This window comes from Apis florea, unplaced genomic scaffold (genome assembly GCF_048593485.1).
Source record: "Apis florea isolate Af1SG1 unplaced genomic scaffold, ASM4859348v1 contig_1615_pilon, whole genome shotgun sequence".
NCBI lineage: Eukaryota > Metazoa > Arthropoda > Insecta > Hymenoptera > Apidae > Apis > Apis florea.
This window is the reverse complement of record NW_028256416.1, coordinates 6,205,545-6,233,362: the sequence shown is the minus strand read 5'-3', so window position 1 is coordinate 6,233,362 and position 27,818 is coordinate 6,205,545. Positions and strand designations below refer to the sequence as shown.

The window sequence follows — 27,818 nt, the reverse complement described above, 5'->3', positions numbered from 1 at the left end:
GGTTTCTGATTCGAGTAGAAACACAGCGTCAGAAGGATAACATCATTGAAGGAAGTTTCTTTCTCTTCATATTTTTCTAGAATAATTAAATACTCTCTTCAAAGTATCAAAAATATAAATATGAAATAATGTATATATTATATGATAATGCATAATTATTATGTACACTATCAAATTTTAATTTTTACATGTTAATAATAATATATCTATTTAAAAAAATTATTAAATTTTATATTATTAAAGTGAAAAAAACTTGTGCCAAGAATGTCTCAGGACGATGATGTAGGATTTTTATATAAAACAATGAGTAAGTTAAGAAACTTTATTAAATATATTTTAAGATATTTCGCTGTAGGTTAAAATGAATATAATAAATAAAATAAATAATTTTTCATAATACATTATATGAGAAAAATTTTAAATTTAAAATTTTTTTTTAAAATTTGCAAATAATCTTAATTACTATTTTTTCAATATATAAATTTAAAACACAAACAAAATTAATTCAAAAAATGAAACATAATATATTTCATAAAACATTTATATTTTAATTTTATATATTTATATTTTTTTATGAATATATGTATAATTAGAATAAATAATAAATAAATGTCAAATTTAATTAATGTATAATACATTTAGAATAATAATTTTATTAAATCAACAACTTAAATATGAATTAATTTTAATACATATAAATCTTTTTTTTAATATTAATGTCATTTTTTGTATTTTTAATTTAAAAAACATTTAATATTTTAATAATTTATTTAAAATATAGTAAATAAAACAAAATAAAAGAACACATAAAAAATGATCATAATGGACAAAACCGGCGTTGTATATTCCTTCGCGTATGTTAGTATTTTACAGTGACGACTTGATGAGTTTGATGTATATACATGTAGTGGGAGGCGTTTAAAAACTATACGTATAGCGGTATACGGATGTGTCAGAATTTTTAAAGAAAAAATAATTTATATAAAGAAAAATATGAAATATTACCATTGAAATTAAGCAAAAGTTTTGCTTTAAGAATAATATGACTAGCATTTGTACGTATTTATTGTGAATTAAGTACATACATAACCTAAAATTAATTTTTTGTACCTTTTTGGGAGTGCATATCCCTTGGATTAAGTATGTTGTTGATAGAAAAGTTTTATTCTCGTATTTATTCCTTTTGATAAAACATTTAATAAATAAATAACAAATGATTATATAAAACAATTCTTTTTAGTTGAGAGAGACCCAAAAAAAAGGAGGGTTAAGCCTGTAGGATCAGCACAATCTTTACTTGATTTTGATTTAGGTGAAAGTTCTGATGACAGTGATTTTAGAATTGAGGATCACTGTGAATCTGATGATGATTCAGTGGATTCTAATGATATAGGAAAAGGTAAAATATATTATGTGATTTTTAAATATAATATTATTAACATATGTTTAGAAATTGTCTAATATAAATTTATGTATATGGAAGAGGAAGAAGATGTATCTGAGCAATCTGATGATTCTTTGGAAGATCCATTATTGACTAAAAAAGAAAATCCTAATTTAACTGTAGGAGATGTAATTGAACAAGCTAGACAACAAGCATTAAAAGGAAGTTCACTTGAAGATAAACTAAATAAAATGTTAATTTGTTGTGGTTGCTTAGGAGATAGAAGTGATGATGTTAATGAAATTGTTGAATGTGATGGATGTGGTGTTAGTGTACATGAAGGTACAAATTTTAAATATCTTAATTTTTATTTAAATTTAATTTATTTATTTTAATAATAATTTATGACATTATTTATAAATATACATTGATAAGCAACAAATATAAACAATTTCTCAATTAAATTTATTTAAGGATGTTATGGTGTATCTGATGTAGAAAGCTTTTCAAGTACTGATTCTTTATGTCAGTCAGCACCATGGTTTTGTGAAGCTTGCAGTGCAGGTATTGAAGATCCCTCTTGTGAACTTTGTCCCAATAAAGGTGGAATTTTTAAAGAGACTGATGTAGGCAAATGGGTACATTTAGTATGTGCACTTTATGTACCTGGAGTTGCTTTTGGAGAAGTATGTAAAGCTTTAATTTTTGTTAAGTATAAATTAAAAATGTTTTTAGATATCTATATATATGTTTTAGGTTGATCGTTTATCAAGTGTAACACTTTTTGAAATGGCATATAGTAAGTGGGGAGCAAAACAGTGTTCTTTATGCGAAGATGCACGCTTTGCTCGTACTGGTGTATGCATAGAATGTGATGCAGGAATGTGTCATACATATTTTCATGTTACTTGGTAAGAATTATTTACAAATATAATTAAATTATTTAATACAATCAAAAAAATATAGCATAAAATAATTTAAAAAATATGATGTTGTAGTGCACAAAGAGAAGGTTTATTATCTGAAGCTCATAGTGAAGAAGTTGATCAAGCTGATCCATTTTATGCACACTGTAAACTTCATTCCGATAAAACACTTGTTCGTAGACGTAGACGTAATTGGTTAGCTTTACAATTACGAGCTCAATACCGACAACAATTATTAAAGCAACCTAATCATTTAGATACTGAAGAACAGCGTAGAATCCAAAGAAAATTAGCAAAACATAGGCATAAATATTTAGCTCATAAAGCTTCCAGGCCACCACCATGGGGTATATTAATTATTTATATCTAATATGTTAATTAAATATAAAATTACATGAAATATATATATATATATATATTTGTAGTACCAACGCAAAAAATGCCTCGATTATTAACTACTTCAGCTTCTGCTTGTCGGCAACTAGCAAGAAAAGCTGAACTCATGGGTGTTGATACTGCTGCATTAGAAGCTCAAGAAGCACAACTTGTAGCTTTAGTTGATGTTAGAAAAAAATGGCATATTCCTCCTGCTTTTAGCGTAGAATTTATCGGTTATTATTTGGACCGTAATTTGCGAGTCACATCTATGAAAAGACGATTACAAGAACTTCTTGATATTAATTCTCAATTACTTAATGAACAACAAAGATTAGATAGAAGATATGATGAAGTAATGAAAGACAATGAAGAACAGATTCGAGTTAATGTAACATTAAAAGAAAAAATAGAAATGTATCACCAAGTGCTTAAGAGTGGTGGTTATGTAAAACCATTACCACAAATAACTGATTTGGCAAAACCAAGAATAGCACCAACTCTAGGTAAGTTAAATATAAAATATATAAAAAAGAACAAATGTATCATGATTTTTAAATAGGTACAGGTTTAGGTGTCCCTACTGCAGCAGCTTTAAAAATGGGTGTTGGTTTTCCCTTACCAGTTGGTAAAGGAACAGAAGGAATACGTGAAGGTAGAGTTTTAAGCAGTCAAGCACAAGATCAAAATCATAAAGGTGAATTGACATTAAGGCATCAATGTGGAATATGTAGAAGATCTACAAATCAACATTTACTTGCAAAATGTGATACCTGTCATCTTCATTACCATTTATCTTGTCTTAGTCCACCTTTATCACGTATGCCTAAGAAAACAAAACTTATGGGATGGTATGTATATTATTTATAAATAATAATACAATCTTTTTATTGATTGCATTTTAGATTTAAAATAATATATATAATATAATATAATAATATATATATATATATATATATAATATTTTTCAATATAGGCAATGTTCTGAATGTGATAAAGAATCTTCTGGATCAGAAGTTGAACGTGTAGATACTTCAGCTCCACGTAAATTAAGGCATTGTAAAGACGATTCAAATCTAACATCAACACCAACACCACCACAAGAAATACAAATACCTACAACACCAACAACACCTAGTACATCAAAGAATTCTTCTGCTAATCTTAATAACATAACGAATGCTTCTACACCTGATACACCTACAACACCAAAAGTAAATATTTTTAAATATAATATAGAGAAAGAGAAACCAATTTTTGATTTCTAGATTCTTAAGTTCTTTATTATCTAAATCATTTTAGGTAACTATAAAACCAGTTGGACCACAACCTCTGTCTTCAACTCCTATTCAATCAAATGAACCAGTATACAATCAACAACCTATTAATAATATGACAATAACCAGGGAAGGTTCACCTGAATATATGGTAGCTTCGGCAGATGGTACAGAATCTGTTTCACAAAGAAGTGCTAAAAAAAGAAGAAGGTATTACATAAAAATATATTTTTATGTAAATATAAAATATATAACATAAAAATAAAAATATTTAAATAAAAAAAATAAATATAAAAATAAAAATATTTAAATAAAAAAAGTAAATATAAAAATATAATATTTTTTCAAATTTTATTAGAGAGAAACACAAAAGATATACTCCTGACCCAATTACGGGTATAAAGCAAAGAAAACGCAAACATAAGAGAAAAAGTCTTGATGTAGAAAATCCTGAAGGACAATCTCAACCAGAAATTCATAGGAGAATTACAATAAAAGTATGTAAATATTTATAAGTAAACTTTAACATTATGTATGTTCAAATATATCTTATTTTTTTTTTATTAAACAGATAAAACCAATTCCAAGGCCAGAGGGAGATATAGCATCAGAATCAAGCCCACAAATGTTTGTTGCCACATCTACTAGTACAGAAATTACATCACCACCGCCACTTCCTAAACTACCACCTCCACCTGTTCCATCTTTGACTTCAAATACTGCACCTGTAACATCAAATGCATCTACTAATAATACAAGTAGAACATCTACAGGAAACGGAAAAAGAGGAAAAGATATAGACCTTTTAACACATTGCAATGTTTGTGATATGCCTGGCACCAGTCAAAATCTCGTTATGTTAGTTCATATAAATACATTAAATATTTATTTTTTTAAACAAATTCCGAATTTATGAATTTATTAATTTTAATTTTTCAGGTGTGATGAATGTAAAAAATGCTACCACTTCACCTGTCTTGATCCACCAGTTAAAAAATCACCCAAAAGAAGAGGCTATTCATGGCATTGTGCTGACTGCGATCCTAGTGTAAGTTAATTTATTTTTATTGTCTACATTCATTGTAATATCAATCCAAAATACTTGTTAAGGTACTTTTTATTTAGTCGAAACAAGAAAAAGTAAAAACAAAATTAGATTTATATATAGTAAATCTTAATTTGTAGAAGAAATAATATGATCAATAGCATAAATGTGACAAAATATAAAGTACTTTAATATTATACATATAAATAATGAATTCTTTCTATAATCTTAAACATAGAACAAACAGTCTTATTAATAACTAGTTGCTAACATTAACTAATTATTTTCAGTAAAAGCTGTGCCATCTTTATTTATTGAATAATCAAATGCAACGTTCCATTTACGAAATATTGAATGGCAATTAGTTATTAATACGAAAAAAAACTTAAAATCTCACTTTTATATGAAAATGGGAACAATTCTTCATAAAAGATGGATAATACACCTACACTTCGTATAATTTTGAAGCAGCCAAAGCAACAAATTAGGCTAAAACTTATTTATGGATACTTTTATCTTTGATCTAAAATTGTTACTAGGAATATATCTTGAAGCTAATTTAATTCAATAAAAAAAAGAATCTGTAATAGTAAAAATATTTCTTTCATTTCAGGCCTCTGAATCTGAGACTTAATATCAACAATTTTATGTCTGCAGCTATAATTCTACGTTCAAATAAATTAAGACATTAAATATCATTGTTTTTTGTAAAATATATAGAATATAATTAATATTTTTCCTCTAATTGTAGAAATCTCTTGAAAATACATGCTACAAATTTCACTTTTATGTATAATTTAAAATTTCTGTATATGTTTGATGAAGTTTTCAGTATTTATTTTCAATGGATTCTACTTAATATATTTTTATTTCTATATATGTATATATGTATATATATATTTTTATTCTTATATATATGCATTAACATTCATCAAGAATTCTATACATTTAGAAAGGTAAGAACAATTAAAAAAATCATATAATTTAAAAATTTCTTTTAGTATTTATATTATTTTTAAATTTTTGATATTCTATTTAAAATGTAATTTTGCAACTATTAATGTAGATTTTAAATATCTTTTTTACAAGAAAATTTCAGATAAATTTGTTTATAATGATGCATGTAGCTTCATAATATTTTTTTATATTATAAATTGAAATTACATTAAATAAATTAATATTAACTTTGAAAATTTATATAAAAAATATTTTTGTATTATTTTTTCCAGACATAAAACCATTATAAAAATCAAGAGCACTCATAGTTCGTTTACCTTGAACAGTTATTTTTTTTACAGAAACAAAACTATTTTCTTTGCATTTTATAATTAATGCATTATTCCTTTTGCTATATATTGCAACACCTATAAATTAAAAATGTTTTAATAAATTTATTGAATAACAATAATAAACTAAAACAAAAAAATTCATTCTCAATCATTTTGTTATGTAATAAAATTATATGTTTACCTGCATTTTCTTCTTTAAGTTTTGTTGCTATTATTTTTGATTCAATTTTTTGAATATCAAGCAATTTTATTTTTACATTTTGAAATGATGTAGTTAAATCATATAAACCTAGAAGAGCACGATGTAAGTTATATACATTTGTGGCAGACATTTTATTCCAATTAACTAAAGATATTTTTGATGTTATTTTTGGTGCTAAAAAATATATCAATTTATAATATATGTATCATTATAATCAAATAAATATTTCATTAATAATAAAAAAAATATATTCACCATATGTTACATTAGTTTCATCTTGAGGTTTTGCAAATTGTAATAATTCTAATAAATTTTCAAATGTTTCTTTTAAAAGATTTGCTCCAAGCTTTGCTAGTTTTGTATATAATTTTGGCATTGTTTCATGTTCATCAATATCTATTTGTTTTTGCAATACTATTTCTCCTATATCAAATCTGAAATATTTTAGATATAATAATATTTGTTATTATTCTTAAGTATTTCATTTCTTTTACTTTTGTAATATAATTTTAAAAAAAAATTTATATAATTAATAGTAATAAATAGTAATTAATTTTACTTTTTTGGCATTATCTTCATTACTGTAACTCCTGTTTGTGAATCTCCATTAATTAATGTATGAATTATTGGAGCTGCTCCTCTCCATCTTGGTAATAAACTACCATGTACATTTAACATACCTCTAATGAAAACAAATATATAACATTAATAAAAATAATCTAAAATCTATTATATAAATAATATTAATTTATATTAAAAACAACTTACAATGGAAATGCATTTATGATTGTAGATGGAATTAAATGACCAAATGAGACAACTATTCCAATATGAAACTCTGATTTATTAATTTCAATTGGCCATTTATGTATAATAATTTTATTTTGTTTTGCATATTTTATAACAGGATTTTCTTTTATTTTATAATTTGTAACAATTTCTAGCCGTTCTAGCTCTTTAGATTCACTATATATAAAAATATATATTTTAAAACTTATTTCAAATTATTAAGAATTTATAATATTAAAATAACAATATTTTTCTTACTATTTATCATACAAGATTTTCAAACTTTCAACTGCAAATTCATCTGTGCCAAAAAATAATACTTTCCATGAATTATTTTGTGATATTATATGCGATTTATTATAAAAAGTATAATATTTATTATATATTTTTGAATTAAAAGTTACAAGAAATATTTTATTTATTCCTTTGAATGAACATAAAAATTGTGTTATATTATATATTGTATGACTTAAAATTATATACATGTTGTGTTTCACATTCTATAATAAATCATTTCGATCATAAAAACGTATATATATATTTATAAGTAGGATTGCCACCTTTTTTATGGCCTGTAAAGTTTTAATACAAAATCTTAAAGAGATATTTCGTTAAAATATTTTGTTAATAGAAAATTATTATTCTTCTTATTATATAATAATAAGAAATTATAATAATTAATATAATAATAAAATTAATATATAATAGAAATGGAAATATTTTAAATATTATTCTAAAAAATGCAACAATTTGTTTTTATTTATTTTTTTTATATTTAAAATTTTTTATAATAAGAATATTTTATTGTTAATTAAATATATTAGAAAATTTTATTAATATGATATTTTTTTATCCTTTCTATTTTTAAATTTTTTTTGAAATCTTTGGAATATTCCATCTAAATATATAACTATAATAAGATAAATTGCCAACCCTGATTATAACTTATGATTGTTATTCAACAAATTCGACGATATTACTATATTAACGATATCAATTCAATATTTATTTTCTTCTAATTTAATAAAAACTAACTTAAAAAATAATTTAAGCACGAAATTCTTGATTTTATACAAACTATGCTAATGTATATAAAATAAAGATTACAGAAGAGAATTATTTAAGTATAAGTTATTATATATATGATTTAAAAAAAAAAATTAAATGAAAACAAAATAAATAATTAGTAAGTGAGTATATATATATATATATATATGTATGTATATATACATCTATTAAAAACAATTTATTAAAAATTTATTTATTACAAAGAAATTCATGATTGCAATATTTCAATATAAACTTTGACTTAAGTAAATTAATAATAATTTATATAATTATATATATATATATAAAATTAAACGCATCTAAATAGTTACTACCTGCATACAATTTATTGAATGAATTATAAGTATAAATATTATAAATACGTATAAAAAACATTAATTTTATATAAGAAGTTATAGTTTTTAAGCCAATAAATTCCTAGTTAAAATTAATATTTTTGAATTTTATTCATAATAATTATTAGAAATTAAAAAAAAATACAAAAAAAATTAATAATTTTTGATGTTTAAAGTAAAATTTAATCTAAAGTTTAATCATAAATTTTTGGATTTATGATTTAAATAAAAATTCCATAAATTTTTAGATTTATAGAATTCTGCGGAATTTTAAGTTCTTCTCTATAAATTTTTAAAAAAATTCAAATTTAAGTTGGCGAAACTGATATCCTAATACTATTTCAATATTTAAAGTTATAGTCACCACAGTTATAATATTTTAAGTTGTCGATGATTATAGCGATTAATGATATTAATATTTTGTTAATGATATTAATATTTAAAACACATATTTTTGATTGATTTAATTTCTTGAAAGATGTCACGAATAAGAAGACTTTCTATTCGTGGTATTCGTAATTTTGGTGATGAGAAAGAAGAAGCTTTGATTAGATTTTCTCGTCCTTTAACACTTATTCTTGGTCCAAATGGTACTGGAAAAACAACAATTATTGAAGCTCTTAAATTCGCTACTTGTGGTGAATTTCCACCTGGTTCAGATCGCGGAAAATCTTTTATACATGATCCGACTTTATCAACAACTTCATCGGTATGATAAATCTTTTATTATTACATGTATTTTTATTTTTAATTGGCTTAAGAATTAAAATTTTTCTTAAATAATTCTTTTTAAAAACTATATTTCTTAATATTCAATTAGTTTTTTTTCAAATAGGTTCGAGGTGTTATAAGAGCTGAAATAATTGATGTAATAGGTAATACATATACAATATGTAGAACAATAGAAAGTACAAAAGCTAATGTGACAGTAAGATTTAAAACTCTTGATAGTGCTTTAAGTAGAGTAAATAAAGATACCAAAGAGGTATGTTTTAATAAAAGTTAGAAAATAAATATATATTTGTATATAATTTATATATAAATTTTTATATTTATATATTATATATAATTTCTTTATTTATGTAGGTCATATCAATAACTAATCGATGTACTAATGTTGATACAGAACTTACATTAGCAATGGGAGTTTCTAAACCTATTTTAGATTATGTAATTTTCTGTCATCAAGAAGATCTTAATTGGCCTTTTCAAGATGGTAAAAAATTAAAAGAAAGATTTGATGAAATCTTTGATAGTGCTAAGTTTAACAAAGCTCTTGAAAGCATTATGAAATTAATTAAAGATTTGAAACAAAGAGTTAATATATTAAAAGAACAAAAACAAAATTATCAATTTACTGTTAATGAAGTAATAGATAAAGAAACAAAGCTTGAAGATAATAAAAAACGGTTGGAAAATTCCAAAATTAAAATTGAAGAATTTAATAAGGAATTAGAACCTGTGATTCAGAAAATTAAAAAATTGGAAAAAATAGATGTTGAATATAAAGATCTACAAAGTGAACAAAGTAACATTTTAATATTAATTATTATTAATTACTAAAATAAATTAATAAATTAAATTTTAAGTTAATAATTAATACATTTATATATATATGATTTTTATTTAGAGAGGAAAAAAGCAGAATATGATATGTTTAAACAACAATTGGATAGTTTAAAAGAAAATTTACAGAATATATTTGAAGATACTACAGAAAAATTATTAAAAGAAATAGAATCATATGATGAAGAATTAATTAAAAAAATTAATGAAATTGATGAGGTATATATATTATAATATTTATTATTAAATATAACTAAAAAAAAAAATATTGAATTATATTTTTCTTATATTATACTATATTTTCCTTAGTTTAAAAAAAGCTTAAGAGATATTGCTGAAAAAGAGTCTACAATATCAAATAAATTAGCCAATGAAAGAGTAACTAATGGTTCTTTGAGACAACAAATTAAAGATCATGAGAAAAAAGTTATTCTTCGCAATCAAATATTAAATGAATCATTATCTTCCTGGAATCTTAATGTTGTTGATTCAAATGTTGTATCAGAATTAGGTATGAATTTAAAAAAAAATAATAATATATTTATTACTTATATATAAATATTTATATATTATATATATATAATATTTATATATAAATATAAATTTCATATAAAATTTAAAACTTTTTAGAAATAATAGCTTTTACTAAAAGACTACAAGAAAAAATGAGAGAATTAGAACATAAATTAGAAGAAAATAAAATAAAAAGAGAAGAAGAAGAAAAAGAATTGCAAAAAATAGTTGATATTTTGCGTCATAAATATTCAAAATTAGACATAGAAAAAAATTTTAAAGAAAATGAAATAATTGAAACAAGAAAAGAAATTGATAAAATAAAATTGGATATTATGCAGGTTGTATATTTTTTTTAAAATATTTTATTTATATTTTAAATTTATTTGATATGTTTTATTTTTAGCTTAATGCAGAGTCAAATAAGTTAAATTTTATTGAATCAAAATTACAAAAAGTACAAACAAGAATTCAACAATTAAATGATGCAATAAATGTGGATACTATGAAGAAAGAAATTGCTGATAAGATTAAAATTCGAGATGAAATGGACACACTTTTAAATACAATTGATGAAGAAATTACTTTATTATTAAAACAAAGTTCATTACAAACTGAATTAGAATTAAATAAATCTACATTACTTATTAAAGAAAAAGAAATAGAAAAATTGAAAAAGAAACATGAAGAAAAAATAATTTCTTTACTTAATATCAAAGATATATCTCAAATCAAATTAAAAAATAATTTTGACATGGTTCAAAAAGAATTGGTACTTAAAAACAGACATAATCATTTCACTTGTATAATACATATTTATTTTATTAATTTTTTTAATTTTATTAATTTTAGATAAATGAAATAGAATCTATTAATCAAAACATTCGAACAGAAGAACATCAAATAGCTACATTAGAAACAACAATATCACATATTGAACATGAACTTCAAAATAAAAAGAAAGAAATAAATTGTGAGTTTAAAATTTAATAATTAAAAATTTATTATTTATATTAAAATATTATTAAACTTATTATATTAATAAAAAATTATATTTTTTTAGTGAATAAAGAAAAAATTTCATCAATTTGTTCATATAAAAATTTTGATGAAGTATTATTATTACAATCAAAGAAGGTAAAAGATCTTCAAGATAAAAAGGGAATGTACACTCATCAAAGTGCAGCTTACAAAGAATATATAAAACAATTAAGAAATACAAATCCTTGTTGTCCTTTATGTCACAGAGGTTTTGATAAAATTGAAACTATTACAACCTTATTAAAAGAAATGGAAACTGAAATAGAAAATCATCCAAATCGTTTGAAAGAATGTGAAAAAGAATTGAAAGTACAACAAGAAAAATATGATAAAATGCTGCAATTAAAACCTGTCGTTGAAAGAATAATACAATTAGAAGAAATTGAATTAGAAAAATTAACGTAAATTTTAAATCATTTGTTATATATTTTTTTTATTATAAATATTTATATATATGTATATATATATACATATATATAGATATAATATATATATATATATATATATATATATATATATATATATTATAAAATTTTTTAGGAGTAATTTAGAAAAGTTCAAGAATAAATTAAATGAATCTCAAACAACTGCAATAGAATTAAAAACAAAAAAATCTAATCCTGAAAAAAAATTAGTAATGTGTAAAGATATTATAGGTGATGTTATGTTATGGGATACTTATATTGATGATATTTTTAAACTAAAACAAATAATTGATGATTTTCATATTCGTATGGCTGCTGCAGGTATTTTACATTGAATTAATTTTATTAACATTTTTATTATTTATTGTTTATTATTTATTAATTATTTATTTATTTATTATCTATTTATTCATTTTTTAGAATATAAATATTTTATTTATATATGTAGGTATTAAAACAAAACGTAGTCTTCAAGAAGCTCAAACTGAAAGAGAAGAATTGAAAATATCTTTAAAAAAGATTCGTGAGAATATTGAAAGATTACAATCTGAAATAAATATGCATAATGAAAAATTACATAATGCTCAACAGGAAGAAAATATATTACATAAAGAGCAGTTAAAAATACAATTAGATATGCAAAAATTGAAAGAGTTAAAAGATAATCAAGAAATTTTATATTTGAAAGAAATTTCTCTTGGAAAATCAATTGATACATTAAGAGAAGAAGTGACTTTATCAGAAACTGAATTAAATTCTGGACTTGATAAATTGGAAAAAAAAAAAGTATATTTTTCATGTAGCACAAATAAAAATTCTTAAATTATTTCGAAATTATATTAAATTTTTATTAAATTTATAACATAAAATGTACATTGTAACTTTTTGTATTTTAGAAAGATAATTGGGAAAAACAAGAAACCGATAGAAAATTAATAACAGAAGGAAGTAGACGTTTATCTGATTTACAGAAAATGCAGGATGATGTTGATAGTTTTATATATCGTAAAATTCCCGAATCTTTGGAATGTTCTGAATCAAAAATAAAAAGTTATGAAAAATTACTTAATGAATTATTTTGTAAAAAAAATGATATGGAAACAACAATTAATAAATTAAAAGAAGAAATGACTCGTCAAGAAGTGCGAAAAAGAGAATTGTTAGATAATCTTAAACTTCGTGAAACTCAGGAAATTATTAACAATTTACAAGAACAATATTCAAATATAAAGGAAAGATTAAATACAATAAATTATTCTGAAATATTTGATGAATGGCAAAATTTACAATGTCGAGAACAAACTATACTTCGACAGGTATAATATTTTATTACATTACAGAAATAATAATAGAAATTTTATATTATCATTCGTATTTATGTAATTAATATTTATATTTAAATTCATTGCATTTTAGTTGTTTATAAATTTTCTAAAAAATCAATTATTGAATTATATTTGAATTAATATAATATATTCTAATATTCTATATTCTATATTCTATATATTCTATATTATTATATATTAATATATAAATTTAATTAATAGATATTTTAAATATTTTTAGAAAAATATGATTAAAGGTAATCAAGAAGAATTAGAAAGAACAGTGCAACAATATATTCAAGAATTAAAAAAAGATATATATAAACAAGCTCGTAAAAATTACAAAAGCAAATGTATTGAATTAACGGTAGCATATAATAATTTTTTATTTTATTAGTATTAACGAAAATTTTTAATAATTTTTTTTTTAATTAGGTTATAGAAGAATCTATATTAAATTTAAAGGAATATAGCAAAGTATTGGATACAGCTATGATACAATATCATGAAGAACGTATGACCACAGTTAATAGAATCATAAAACAATTATGGAAGCTTGTATATACTGGAACAGATACAACTTCTATAGAAATTCGTACAGATGCAACTGAAGGAATAGGTGGTACAAAAAGAACATACAATTACAAATTAGTTCAAATGAAACATGGTCATGAAATAGATATGAAAGGTCGTTGTAGTGCTGGTCAAAAAGTAATTTTAATTTATAATAATATTATTATCAAATTTAATTCAAAATAATTCAATAAACTTTATTATTTATATATATTATCATTTATATATAGGTTTTGGCATCGATAATTATAAGACTTGCTTTAGCAGAAACGTTTTGTAAAGATTGCGGAATTCTCGCCCTGGATGAACCAACGACAAATTTGGATCAAGAAAATGCTGATAGTCTAGCAAATACATTGGCTACGTTTGTTTAGCATTTTTTTATTTAAATTATATTTAGATTTTTGACATCTAATCTGAAATTTTAATGAAAATTATTTTTATGTTAAAGGGTTGTTAAATTACGATCACAACATCAAAAAAATTTTCAATTAATTGTAATTAGTCATGATGAAAAATTTTTATTCAAATTAGCTGAATTAAGCAGTAATAAAGGCTTTTATCAACTTTATCGTAAACAAACGTATGTCTATAATAAATAAATATATGTACATGTGTATATATACATACTTTCTTGTTTAATTTAAAAAAATTTGTATATTTTTAGCGGTTATTCAACAGTTAAATATTGTTTAGTAGAGAATCAATATCATTTTGCATCAAATGATATAAAAGAAGAATCTGATGAAGAAATCGATGAACATTCTTCACGAGATAAATTACAATATGAAATAAGTTTAGGAGGGAAAATGCATAATGAACAAACTTATAACAGAAAAAGAAACATTGAAGATGACGATTTTACTGAAAATAGAATGTCAAAAAAAAGATATGTCTTTCAATAAATTTTTCAATAATAATTATATTTATTATATATTTGTAATTAAAAATTAAAAAATTAAAATTTATATTTTATAAATATAATATTCTAATTTTAATGAAATTCGATTTATTAATATTAAATCTGCATTCTATTTTGTATTGTATTCTTTTTGATAATAATAATAATTTAAGTAAAATAATAAGATAATATTTTTAAAAATTGGCGGTTTTTTTTTCATTAAATATAAATATATCGAGTATTGAATCGATTTTGACAGTCGAAATGTGATCATACTCGGTCGATAAAAGAAGCAAAGAACAGGTGACGACATCGTTGTCATACTCGTGATTTCATAACACGCCATTTTCTTTGTGTGAAGTACTGGTCAAGAGGAATTTCACCTACTATTTTCTATCTATTTCAAGGTAACGCAATTTATAATTAATATTTTATTATTTTGTTGATTATTGTTCACATCTTTAAATGAATTAATTTTATGTATATCTTATAGGCCCCTTGTTTAATCCTAATTCTAAATCTCGATCGTGAAATCGCATGTTGACAGGTTTTTAAGCATCGCAGTTAAACGAATTTTATATCTATTAGATCATATATATTATTATTTTATCATATCTCTTCTTATATTGATGCGATGTTTGTATTTTTATTATAATATCATTTAAATATTGTGAACATTAACCGCCAAAACATATATTTGGAACATCTTCATGTAATAATTTTTTTCAAGTAATGTACATACGTCATTACAAGGGGAGTACTTTTCCCATTCACGTTCAATGATTCACTAAAAATCGGATTGCTGTTTTGCATTCATATTATTTTATAGTAAAATTTCATATTTTTAATGTTGCATAATAATACGATATTTATTTAAAATCAAGAAATAACTTTTCAATAATATAACCAATTATTAATTCTAATTTTAAAAGATATTGAGATTTTCTTCAATATAAATTTCAACTAATCAAAATTGATATTTATTCATTTAAAAAGAATTAAGAACATTTTAACTAAATGATAATGATTAACTCTACATGCCTATTTCATTATTTATATTTCACTCTTATCTGAGTTGTATACATACTATATATGTATATATATACATTTAATTAAAGATTTTGATATTCTAAAAGAGATTTATATATAACTATATATATATATTTTAATACATTTTTATGAAATAATTTTAAATAAAATTTGTTAATGTTATTATTAAGTTTTTCAATTGATTATATTTCTAAATGAAATTTTGTGAAAATGTCAATTCATATTTTTTGATTCAATATATTAACAAAATTTATAGCAAACATATTTTTTTTGTTTTTAGTTTACAATGGCTTCTCATAAGAAAATATTGCTTAAAGTCATTATTCTTGGGGATTCTGGAGTTGGTAAAACTTCTCTTATGAATCAGTATGTAAGCAAAAAATTTAGCAATCAATATAAAGCTACTATAGGTGCAGATTTTCTTACCAAAGAAGTAATGGTAGATGATAGGATAGTTACTATGCAGGTAAATATGTATTAAATAATATTATAATATTTATGTTATATAATATTTATGTTTGTTACATATCTTTTTTTTTATTCTTTATCTTCTATTTTAAAATAGATTTGGGATACAGCTGGTCAAGAAAGGTTTCAATCTTTAGGTGTTGCTTTCTACAGAGGTGCTGATTGTTGTGTACTTGTATTTGATGTTTCTGCACCAAGTAGCTTTAAATCTTTAGACTCTTGGAGAGATGAATTTTTAATTCAAGCTTCTCCTCGAGATCCAGATAATTTTCCTTTTGTAGTACTTGGAAATAAAGTTGATTTGGAAACCAAAGTGGTAAGAATATTTTAAATATAATTTTATTAATATATATATTTTTAACATTTTTTTCTTTTTTTAATTAAAGATTTAAAGATTTGTACTTAAAAATTTGTACTTGTTTTAGTTGATTTAAGTTTTAATTAATTTAATAAATGTTTTAATAAATAAATTTTCAGATTCATGGTAAAAAAGCACAACAATGGTGTCAATCTAAAAATAATATTCCATATTTTGAAACTAGTGCTAAAGAAGCCATTAATGTTGAACAAGCTTTCCAAACGATAGCAAAAAATGCTTTAGCTCAAGAAAGCGAGGTAAATTATTTTTTTTTATATTATTTATTTTATATATTTAAATAACATTAATAAAATTATGTAATAAATAATACTGTTATTTTAGGTGGAATTATATAATGAATTTCCAGACCAAATTAAGTTGACGAATGATCAACGAAACAATGGCAAAGGTGATTCTTGTGCCTGCTAGGTCTTTGAGCGATGAAAATTTTGGATAAGCACATAGATGCACAGGTCAGATCGTACATTCGCGTACCTGCGCATTTTAAAAAATACTATATCGAGCTTGATGTGTTTGGAAGTCCTAAGTATGCACCTTGGTTTTTCTTTATTCAATTTTTCATTAGGATATTTTTAAAGCATATTTATAGTATTGAAACTTTTTTTATTGAAATTATGTGGAATATTGTGAAAAAATATATGTGTATATATAAGAAAGTTTATAAGCAATGCATTTTAAACAATAAAATTAGAAAAATTTTGTACCAAGGAGCATCCATTGGCTTCATTACATGAAAGACTATATTGTATTTTATATCGTATGTTTGTGTTGATATTTCACTTGTCCAGCAATATGTTCAACACATTATTTCCAAAAATTGTAATGCTCTCTTATTGGGTATAGCGAACAGTATGAGCTGCCCTTTTAAATTGCATCTTTACAGCTCATTGTTGATGTTCTTCATTGTGAAATGATACTACAATGTTTATGAATCATATAGGCATAATTTATATCGGGAGGAAAATTTATGGGTTGGGAACACACTTAGCATAACAATTAGATCATAAATTTGCTCATGATTCATTGAATACAATCACATTTATTGAAAAGTTCTAGAAATATTTGTGAATATATTCATTTGATTATTTGTCAAGTCTAATTTTTATTATCAAATAAAATGAAAATTTTATTATTATTCAATATAATATGTTTCAAATACATATATAAATAATTTTATAAAATAATGGATTTTTATTGAAATATTGTAATTATTTAATTATCTCTGAATTTCTTTAATAATTTAAACCTTGCTAATTGTTATGTTGATCAAGATATTCTTATCTTCTAAAAATAACTCATATTTTTTACGTAAATTTAAATAATGTTGAGTTTGTTTAATAAAATTAATGCGTATCTCCTGATATTTCACGATCGTCTCAATCTCAAAAGGCTAGTGCGTTTTCAAGGAAAAAAATTCCCTTCTTAAAAATCTTGATATCTATATAATTTATCATTTGATATTCTCAATCCACCTATAATATTATATACTAATATTTTCATCATGTATCTTTAAATTCCTCCTTGAAGTGAAAGTCTCGAGCCGCGATGCATTAATTTTTTAATTTTTTATTGTATGCTTTAAAAATTATTTAGATTCACAAACTTTATCAAATATTATTTAAAAAGACAAGGTTTCGTTAAAAAATTAAACATATCATGCAATATATAAAAAATATTTGACGATTTATCTCTAAAAAGTATAAATTTTTATTTTTTCTACTTTAATATTATAAAGTATATAATATTTATGAGAGATTAAATCTATTGAAAGAATTATATAAAAATCAAAAGGTAATTTTATTGACATATATAAATAATTCTCTTTTTTTAAAAAATACGTTTTTGTAATGAAAAAATATTTTTTGTACAATAATTATATTCTGAAATGATAGATTTATCTAAAAAAAATCGTTATAAAAAATATTTATAAAAGTGATATTATTTATTATGTAAAAAAAATATGCGTCGCGGTGCTAACGATCACTTCTATATCTTAAAACAATTATTATTTTAGAAATAAGCCACTATCCTGAAAAATGTAGAGCAAAAAAAAAAAATTATGTGAGCTGAATTGATACATACCTATAAGATTTCTTATAAAAAAATTTAATACGTGAAATATATGCGTACATCTATTATGATAATTTTGGACGATATAAATGTGTGTCATCATACATGTACGCATATTCACGTAATATATATGTATATAAATGATGGTCATGACGATTACAATTATAATTATTAATATAATTTTATCGAAATATGTTAACGATAATTATTATAAATATTATCATTATTGCTGCTGCTGCTGCTATAAATTACTACTATTGCTATTCTTAGTTTTAAGTGAAAAACAAGAAAATAAGAAGAAATACATTTATTGCAACAAAATCATCAGCTGGTCGAATTAATTCGCTGATATATCTGTGCCACGGATAATCATCGTGTGACCTGAAACAAAATATAAGACTATCATTATCCTTATTATGACTTGATGTCTATGTTGTTATTATGGAGATGAATGTCTGTTGAAATAGGTAGTAAATTTAGTAATCTCTGTACGAAGTAGCGCATAAGATTAAAATATAATTCAATATAACTAATAACAATACAACTAATTTAATAATTGAAAAATAATGGGGAAAATGGCTTTTTTCAAGTCAAAAGTTAGTCTATATTACAATGTAATTTTATTTGAAAATTTCAACATATTATGTTTCAACCGATGTAAATTAAATATTTACCCCTTGTACGATTGTAAAAAAAGTATTCGTTTTTATATAATGCAATTTTATCTTTCCTTTGAACCAACTATTTAATTAAGTGAAGTCTACAAAATATACATATGATGCACTTATGTGTACATATACGAATATACATAATGAATGTTAAACCAAGGATATATCTATGAGTAGATTATAAAATGCGTATAGAATATTTTATATTAATGTATAATATTACACGGCCTTTGTTAAGTTTTAAACAAATTTTTACAATTAATGTCAAATATATACAACATACATACGCCTTTATAGAGAATAAATTACATTCATTTACAGATAAAATATAATATGAAATAATTATGTTTTTTGTAAAAATTAAAACGTAATTTCATTCTTGTTATAACGAATTGTGTTGTGTGGTTCTATATGAAATTATAAATTTGAAAACTTAGAGAATATATAAAAAGAAATTTAATAATGAATTCAATATGAATATTAACAAGAAAATTATGTAGTTGTATTAAAACATCTTTTAATAAGTACAAATTTAAATAATTAAATCTAAATTTGTGCAATAAATAAAAATACAATATACAACATTTTATTCAATAAAAAAATATTAGAATTAAAAATTAATTTTTGCAACAAAATGCAAAATTTTTAATCAATACTAAAATTATCCTATTTGAAATTTTTTAAATATTCCAAGGATAAAATGTTTTTTTTAATTTAAAAGTTCTAGATAGTTTCAATGATTTATTTCATTGATCTTTTTTAACATTGAACATTATATATATAATATGATATGAACTATGATATGAACTAATAGTAAATCTATGTATATTTTCTAAGACTGAGAGAAAAATAATTTTAATTTATCATAATTTGGGAAAAATTTAAGTAAAGTAAGTTTCACATTTCACAAACAAACATTATTAATTTTATTCTATATAATATAATAATAATTTTCTCAACAAATAATATAAATATTTACATATAACATACACATTTACTATTCGATAATAATATATTTCTTAAATTAATTTATTAATTTAAATTTATTAATTTTTATTTTTATTTTATTTAATAATTTTTTATATTTCATATATTTTTTATTCATAATTATTTATTTCATGATTACATTGTAAAGTTATTAATTAGAAAAATTCAGAAATAAAGAATAAAAAACAAGATGTATATTATTATATATTAAATTTTTTTACAATTAGATAAATGAAACCAAATATTTTTATAATCATTGCTTAACAATATTTTAATGTTTTGTTTTTAATATTAGCAAAATAATAATTTTTTGTATATGCAAATTGAAACTATTAATGATAAATTTTAAATTTTAAACTAAATTTTAAACTCTTATTACAAATATAAATAGAAAATATTTGAACGACTACATCATGATCCGTAAGTTATAAAGATATGACATATAAAGGTTATTTTATGTATAAGAGTATGATGTAAGTATAAAAAGTTTGTTTTAATTATTGTAACATAATTATAGTAAATGAATAATTATTATATTAAAGGAATAAGTTATGAAATTTTTAAAAATTAAAAATATTTTATAAAAATTGTATTTGTAAAATATTTCATTTTTTATAATATAATATTTAAATTTCCTATTTATTTACATTGACATAAAACAATTGTATCCAACTGTTATTGGATTATAAATATGTTATTTGTTATTTATATATATGATTCCTTATGTAATTCTTTTTTCTAAATATATAATACAAGATTGTTTAGGATACAATTAATACAAAAAATATGATACAATTGCTTTATTAAAGAAATTAAAGAATATTAAAATTAATTGATTTTAATTAAAATTAAACATTTATAAACTTATTTTAATATTAAAATATTAAATTTTTATAAAATATAATGTTCTTTTTAATTTTCTAAATTTCTAAGTCAAAATTATAAAATTATACTTTTTATTATATATTTTTTTATTATTAATATTACGAACGCGACGCTCATTATTAATAAAATTTTAAGAAAATGAATTTAGAATTAAAAAATAAGAGGTTAGAAAAATCAAATATTTTATGAGATTTTTATGCAATTGAATTAGAAAATTTAGTTATATACATATATACTATATATGTATATCAATTAATTGAGTAATTTTAGTTCTTTTAAAATTGGAAATTATTGTTATTATTGTAATAATTATTTTTTTTTATATCTATAAAAATATTACTTTCAGATTATAGAATATTAAAAAATAGATACATAAAATATTAAAGAAACAAAATATGATGACAAATATAGATTTAGAAATGTTTGAAATTTTTGTAATAATTTATAAATAGAAATTATTTAAAATTTGCAGATGTAAATTCTGAATTTTTAAAAGAATTTTTTAATATTTTTTTTATAAAATATATTTTTCAAGATAAGATAGAAATATAATACGGTATATAAAATTTTGAATATTTATTATAAATAATATATTATATTATTATATTATTATAATTCAATATTTAAGCTTTAATTTATATATAAATATGAATTATATCTTTTACATTATAAATAGTTTTCAATCCAACATTAATGAATTCAGTGTTTAAGTTTATTATAGTAATTAAGTAATTTCTTAAACAATAAGTTTTAGTTTTTAAGGCAGTCTACTGTGTCATATATAGCTTGTGAAGTTACGCTTTGTAATCTAGATTGAGCATTTGAATTGCAAGAAGCTTGCGTTGACAATATTTTTGATTGATTATTTTGTATTTGTTTTTTTGCCTGTGAAATTTCTTGTTCATATTGACGAATACTCTGATTGATATATCCAACTTTTATAATCATGCAGCTTGCCATTTGCATAGCATTTGAATTATAACAATCTAGAACAACACGATCCAATTCATTCAGTAAATTTTTTCCAATCTGAAAATTAAAAGTAATTTATAACATCCGGATTATTTTTAAAATATTCTCTTTAATATTATATTTGATCAAATGATATTCATTCTATAAATAGATTTATATGAATTTTTATATGAATTTTTATAAATAATTTTCAATAAATAAGAGTATAGTACATACTATTTCTTGAGCATCAAGCACTTGTAACTCTGCTTCAATACTTTGTATTGCTTGATTTTTACATTGATTGAGATTATTATATTCTTTTTGATAGGCATTATTTACTTTATTTATGACGGTATCTAAGCAATCATCAGCATTTTTGCCTGATTTGTTTGCTTCTTCTCTTTTTTCCTAATAAAAAATATTATAATTATAATTAATAATCTTAAATTTGTATAAATTGAATAATGCTTTACATTGTTTCAATCATTTCAAGTTTTAATCACTTCTCAGTTTCAATTGATATATTAATTAATTATTAATGACTTTTATACAATTATTAAACATATGTAATATTTCCTAGAAAAATTATTCCTAAAAAATAATTATACTATGAAAAACAAATTTTTAAAATAATAATAGTTAAAAATTTACTTAATTAGAAATAATAATTGATGATTTGTATAGCATAAGAAATCATTATTATAACTAGACTAAATATATTTTTCAATAAACATAATTTTTATTAAATGGAAGATAAAACTATTGAATCTATTTTCATAAATGAATTGTTTTATAAAAAGACACTTTATTATATATAATATATTATGAATAATATATTATTTCATTGAAAACCATTTATTTATTCTAATTTACTTACTTACTTTAATATAATTAAGAATAAAGTTTCTATTGTTGAGCATTTGATTTGCAGATTGAGTTTGATATGAGTAAATTTTTTGTTCTGCATCTCTCTTTATGGAAGATTTAGAACGATTTAAGTCTGACAGAATAGTTTGAATCGAGTTTTTAGCTTTCTTCACAGCTTCACTTGCTTGTTGTAATGGATTACCAGGCCACTAAAATTAAATAATTTAAATAAAAATTCTATATTAATTCTTAAAGAAGATTTAAAATGAATATTATTAAATTATATTATTAACTTATTAAGCTCGATATATAATTTCGTATTATTCAAAATATTGCTAAGAAATTTTGTTTATAATATTATTAATATTAATATATAATATTAATATTATTATTAAATTAATGTTTATAATATTATATAAACTTTAAACATTTTATTAAGAAAACGGCATAATTTCGCAAAATTTTTTCTTAAAAAAATCTGATTAAAAATTGTATAAAATAATATTAATAGTGATTTATCTTTTTTAATATTTTATATTAATTTAATGAATTTTAATAAATTTAATTTAAAATGAATTTATTTTAATAAATTGTTAAAAAGTCTAAATATTGACTTACTACATAAATATTTGTTTAAAAATATTTTATAATTTTTTCATTATATTAAGAATTTTTAAAAATGAACAAATTTCATGATATACAGAATCTACAAAACAAAATTTTTAAAATATAAATAAATAATTCTTATTATTTCGTTTATTAAAAATTCTTAAATTGATAGAATTGTTCAATAATTAGTTAATTGATTATTTGCTTACTTGTGCAGCACAGAAAGTTACTAAAAGGCAAAAGAAAATGAACAACTTCATATTTGCAAAAAAAAAATTTCAGTATTTTATATTATGTTTCTTTGAATTTCGAATTAACGGATAGACTTGTCTTTTTATATGTAATGATTCGCTTATAATCTTAATCAAAAGTGAATCATTGAAAAAAAGAGGAAAAAATAAATGATAATATTTCCAGGTATATTCACAGTACAATTTGTCATTGGACAATTGTATAATGATTCTAAGTTGATTAATTATTGGTCAAATAGCTATTTTTTATTCTAATGCATTCTATTTTTTTACATGTATGTATTTTTTTTAATTTATATACAAACATATTTTATGTTATTTTGATGAAAAGATGTTATTTCTGATGAATTTAGTTCATGAAAACTTTTAAATTAAAAAAAAAAATAAATAAAACTAAATAAAAATTTAATTTTATTAATCATTTTGAATCTTAGTGAAAATTTTTATTTTAATATTTTTTATTTTTTTTAATGAAATTGAAAATGATATACCAATCAAAGATTTAACATTATGATAAAACGTGATAAATATTTTTTATAAAAGAGATACTTAATAACATTATTTATCTTTACTTGAGTATTAAGAATTTCTTGATAACAATATGATATGTGGGTATTAATAAAAAACATGCATTTAAACATTTTTATAATAATATCGTGTAATAATATTTTTTTAAAATATAATATCTTTTTTATACATATATGCAGATAAATATTAAAAATCAAACTGAAATCTATTATATATGTTTAATAGTTTTTATTTGTTCTGCTTATTTTTCTCAATTCGAGCCATCTTTTCCTGTTGATATTTAAATTATATTTATATAATACTAATTATATTTATTAAATCTATTAAAGAATTTGTAAATCAAATAAAAAAAATTTGTTAAATGTTAATTTGTTAATATATATACATATATATATATATTAAATGTTATATTATAATAATATATTATAATATATATCTTATCATAAAAATGAATATTTTTTGAGAATATTTATAATATAATTCTATTAATATTGATTATGTTTTAAAAATATTTTATAGATATAAAATTGTAAATAGTAAAATAGATTCAATAAACAAATCTTTATAATATCATTTCTTTCGATAGAATGTTTTAAAATTCCTGTTATTGTCAATTCAAATTTTTATTCAAGTTTCACCAAATATTTTACTAAAATATTCATATCATTATTATTAAATATATATTATGTTTCGCAAGACTATTTAGGATATCCATATTTGTTTATATTAAAGATTAAAATTCTATAGTTTTGAAAGAAAAATAAGAAAAATGTGTCCTGTTGAAATTCATATCTGTCATGTGTCAAGAATTATAAAACAACTATACAACAACAAGAACAAATAGTAATAGTAAAAGAATAGATTATAAGGAAACAATTCTATCTCTAAAATACCAGATAAAAAAATAAGGAGAGTAATTAATAAGAAGATAAAAAAAGAATAAAAATTGATTAACACTATTTCTCGAATTCCGAGAAAAATATCTTTTCAAAGATAGATTAGAATAAGAATTGAGAATTAATGCCATCTTTTGAAAGCTTTAGTTCTTAAGAGATTGCGTTACGATCAATTCTTATCATGTTTCTATCTTTTTTTTATTATTTATTTTTCTTATATTTACGAATTCAAATACTTAAAAGATGTTGATTTTCGATTAATTTATATTATTATTTAATTTATTGATTCTATTAAAAATTTTAATAGAATCTGTTCCATATAATTTTTATATATTGTACTATATTTTTATATATTTTTTTTTTATTTCTATATCATATATAATTTCTGCACTCACTAAGTTCTAAATCAAAAAAAAAAGAATATAAAAAAATTCTTAATTTTTTGTACGATTGATATTTTAAAATATGAAACATAAAATTCTATTATACGTTGGGTTATCTCATTTGTAATGTTACTAAAACGCGAAAATTAAATACTATTCATGAATTCGTAGCCACCTAGCAATAATGTTGGTAAACATTGTTAGATTTAGTAAGTTGATGACTAAGCTATTATATATATATCTAATTGTTCGAGATGGATATAATTACAAGTGTAAAAAATAATAACAATGAAGATAAAATTCAAATGATTTTTGAGATGCTTAAACAACAAATAAATGAGTACGATATTATAAGTAAGGAAAAAATATCAAGAACAGAATTAAGAAAACAAAAAATTCAAAAATTAGTGACAGAAGAAAAACACTTGTCCACAGAGTTTCAAAAAATTAAAAAAGAGTTAAAACGTTATGAAAAAAAATATGAAAAGGCATTAAAAAAGAAAGTGAAACTATTGAAAATACAGATTGAAGAGGATCGACGTAAATTAGAAGCTACAAAACAAAAATTTTATAAATTAGAAACTTATGTAAATATAACAGAAAAGGTAAAGTCAAAGAAAAAAAGTAAACCGTTAAAAGTCAAGATGATGTTACCTAAATTCATACAAAAGAATCTACCGCTTAATAAAAAGATTAAAATCAAAATTAAAAAAAACGAAAAATTAGGTAGGCGTGAAATGCACTTTATTAACGATATTAATGGACAAAGTGTATCTTCTAATTTACCTTCTAATTTAGTAAAAATTATAAAACCTACAATGAATACTCGAGAATGTAAAATTGTATTACAAAGACTGACGGAAGAGCAAATGAACAAATATATTAATCAAAATAGGTTAGGGCAAGAGAAAAAAAAGCGTATAACACGAGATTCTTTAAAAAAAAATAATGGAAATGAAATAAATACGATTTGTCCAAGTTGGCATATAAAAATTCCAAAATCAGTATTTCAAGAAAGTCTCTTACGCATTAATAATTTTAATCTAAATTCAACTTCTATTTCAAAAGATATTATATAGTTAAATATAGTATGTTTGATTATTGTTAAAATTTTATTGTTAAAATCTATTGTACATTAAGAAAATTTTGTTAATTATCAAATTGTCAAATTTTATCATTGCAATTATTTTATTATCATAGCCAAAAAATTAATAATTTTAAAATAAAAAATATTTATTGTGTAATAAAACTCTAAGAAAGTATTTTATATATATAGTGTATATATAGTACACATATAATAACATAATTTTATAATAATATTTACGTAGAACATGGAACATTAAACACAATATACAATTAATAAAAAAAATCTTATGCTTTAAAAAATTGGTTAATTATTATATAAATATATAATTATATATATATATATATAACATATATATATATATATATATATATATATATATTGTATTGTATAACAAAACTCAGTGTTATATATATTATGTATATACATATAATAATTTCACAATAATATTTATAGAGTTTTGCATATGGATCATTTAATATAATTAATATGTAATATGTAATTAATAAATTAATATGTTGAAAAGTAGTTAATTATTATATTAATTATTATTTTTATTTTTAACGTAATTATTGTAAAATGTTAATATAATTAAAATATAATTTTAAATACATTATATAAAATTATATTTTTTGAAATATATTATATTATAAAGTTTAATTAATAAATAATTTAATGTTTAAATTATCATTATATTAATCATTT

General features: G+C 20.9%; 6 protein-coding genes across 22 annotated transcripts; 4 read left to right on the top strand and 2 right to left on the bottom strand.

Annotated features, from left to right (window-relative positions):
• On the top strand, positions 1–5,752 carry LOC100869604 (PHD finger protein 14). Of its 5 annotated transcripts, none has more exons than XM_012492294.3 (14): positions 1–307; positions 1,241–1,399; positions 1,484–1,726; positions 1,859–2,070; positions 2,141–2,295; positions 2,383–2,657; positions 2,736–3,191; positions 3,248–3,536; positions 3,662–3,899; positions 3,988–4,172; positions 4,321–4,459; positions 4,534–4,820; positions 4,902–5,010; positions 5,621–5,752. In XM_012492294.3, the coding sequence occupies exons 1-14, from the start codon at positions 265–267 to the stop codon at positions 5,639–5,641; spliced, it is 2,811 nt and encodes a 936-aa protein (XP_012347748.3). In that variant the 5' UTR covers positions 1–264; the 3' UTR covers positions 5,642–5,752. The 5 variants fall into 5 exon arrangements, with proteins under 5 accessions (XP_012347748.3, XP_086760245.1, XP_086760251.1 ...); XM_086904119.1 differs by having other exon boundaries at positions 5,298–5,752; XM_086904125.1 differs by lacking the exon at positions 1–307 and adding an exon at positions 866–1,055.
• LOC100865718 (methionyl-tRNA formyltransferase, mitochondrial) lies at positions 4,297–8,206 on the bottom strand. Of its 12 annotated transcripts, none has more exons than XR_015290944.1 (9): positions 7,546–8,206; positions 7,267–7,464; positions 7,058–7,180; positions 6,754–6,932; positions 6,478–6,672; positions 6,282–6,371; positions 5,457–5,588; positions 4,765–5,005; positions 4,297–4,687 (listed from the first exon to the last, which is right to left on the bottom strand). XR_015290944.1 is itself a non-coding variant. In XM_086904151.1 (8 exons), the coding sequence occupies exons 1-7, from the start codon at positions 7,770–7,772 to the stop codon at positions 4,977–4,979; spliced, it is 1,041 nt and encodes a 346-aa protein (XP_086760277.1). In that variant the 5' UTR covers positions 7,773–7,884; the 3' UTR covers positions 4,297–4,687; positions 4,935–4,976. The 12 variants fall into 12 exon arrangements, 5 of the variants coding, with proteins under 5 accessions (XP_086760277.1, XP_086760302.1, XP_086760282.1 ...); XR_015290943.1 differs by having other exon boundaries at positions 5,405–5,588; positions 7,546–7,884; XR_015290948.1 differs by having other exon boundaries at positions 4,935–5,005; positions 5,405–5,588; positions 7,546–7,884.
• An 829-nt stretch (positions 8,207–9,035) lies between these two features.
• On the top strand, positions 9,036–15,235 carry rad50 (DNA repair protein rad50). 2 transcript variants are annotated; one of them, XM_086904089.1, is made up of 17 exons: positions 9,036–9,399; positions 9,526–9,675; positions 9,777–10,218; positions 10,321–10,475; positions 10,566–10,767; positions 10,887–11,110; positions 11,176–11,541; positions 11,622–11,742; positions 11,833–12,211; positions 12,351–12,556; positions 12,684–13,021; positions 13,132–13,551; positions 13,802–13,927; positions 13,996–14,271; positions 14,364–14,497; positions 14,585–14,716; positions 14,801–15,235. In XM_086904089.1, the coding sequence occupies exons 1-17, from the start codon at positions 9,169–9,171 to the stop codon at positions 15,036–15,038; spliced, it is 4,140 nt and encodes a 1,379-aa protein (XP_086760215.1). In that variant the 5' UTR covers positions 9,036–9,168; the 3' UTR covers positions 15,039–15,235. The 2 variants fall into 2 exon arrangements, with proteins under 2 accessions (XP_086760215.1, XP_086760219.1); XM_086904093.1 differs by lacking the exons at positions 14,364–14,497; positions 14,585–14,716; positions 14,801–15,235 and having other exon boundaries at positions 13,802–13,913; positions 13,996–14,167.
• Positions 15,236–15,306: 71 nt separating this feature from the next.
• Positions 15,307–19,710, top strand: Rab7 (RAS oncogene family member Rab7). Its single transcript, XM_003697709.3, has 5 exons — positions 15,307–15,441; positions 16,365–16,550; positions 16,650–16,868; positions 17,030–17,167; positions 17,253–19,710. Exons 2-5 carry the CDS (start codon positions 16,371–16,373, stop codon positions 17,337–17,339), a joined length of 624 nt encoding a protein of 207 aa, XP_003697757.1. The 5' UTR covers positions 15,307–15,441; positions 16,365–16,370; the 3' UTR covers positions 17,340–19,710.
• Positions 19,711–22,102: 2,392 nt separating this feature from the next.
• LOC100869843 (uncharacterized) lies at positions 22,103–25,750 on the bottom strand. The gene is made up of 4 exons (XM_003697710.4): positions 24,181–25,750; positions 23,377–23,571; positions 22,730–22,903; positions 22,103–22,570 (listed from the first exon to the last, which is right to left on the bottom strand). The coding sequence occupies exons 1-4, from the start codon at positions 24,229–24,231 to the stop codon at positions 22,292–22,294; spliced, it is 699 nt and encodes a 232-aa protein (XP_003697758.3). The 5' UTR covers positions 24,232–25,750; the 3' UTR covers positions 22,103–22,291.
• A 434-nt stretch (positions 25,751–26,184) lies between these two features.
• Positions 26,185–27,415, top strand: LOC105736663 (uncharacterized). Its single transcript, XM_086904098.1, has one exon. The coding sequence runs from the start codon at positions 26,284–26,286 to the stop codon at positions 27,106–27,108; it is 825 nt and encodes a 274-aa protein (XP_086760224.1). The 5' UTR covers positions 26,185–26,283; the 3' UTR covers positions 27,109–27,415.
• Positions 27,416–27,818: the final 403 nt, after the last annotated feature.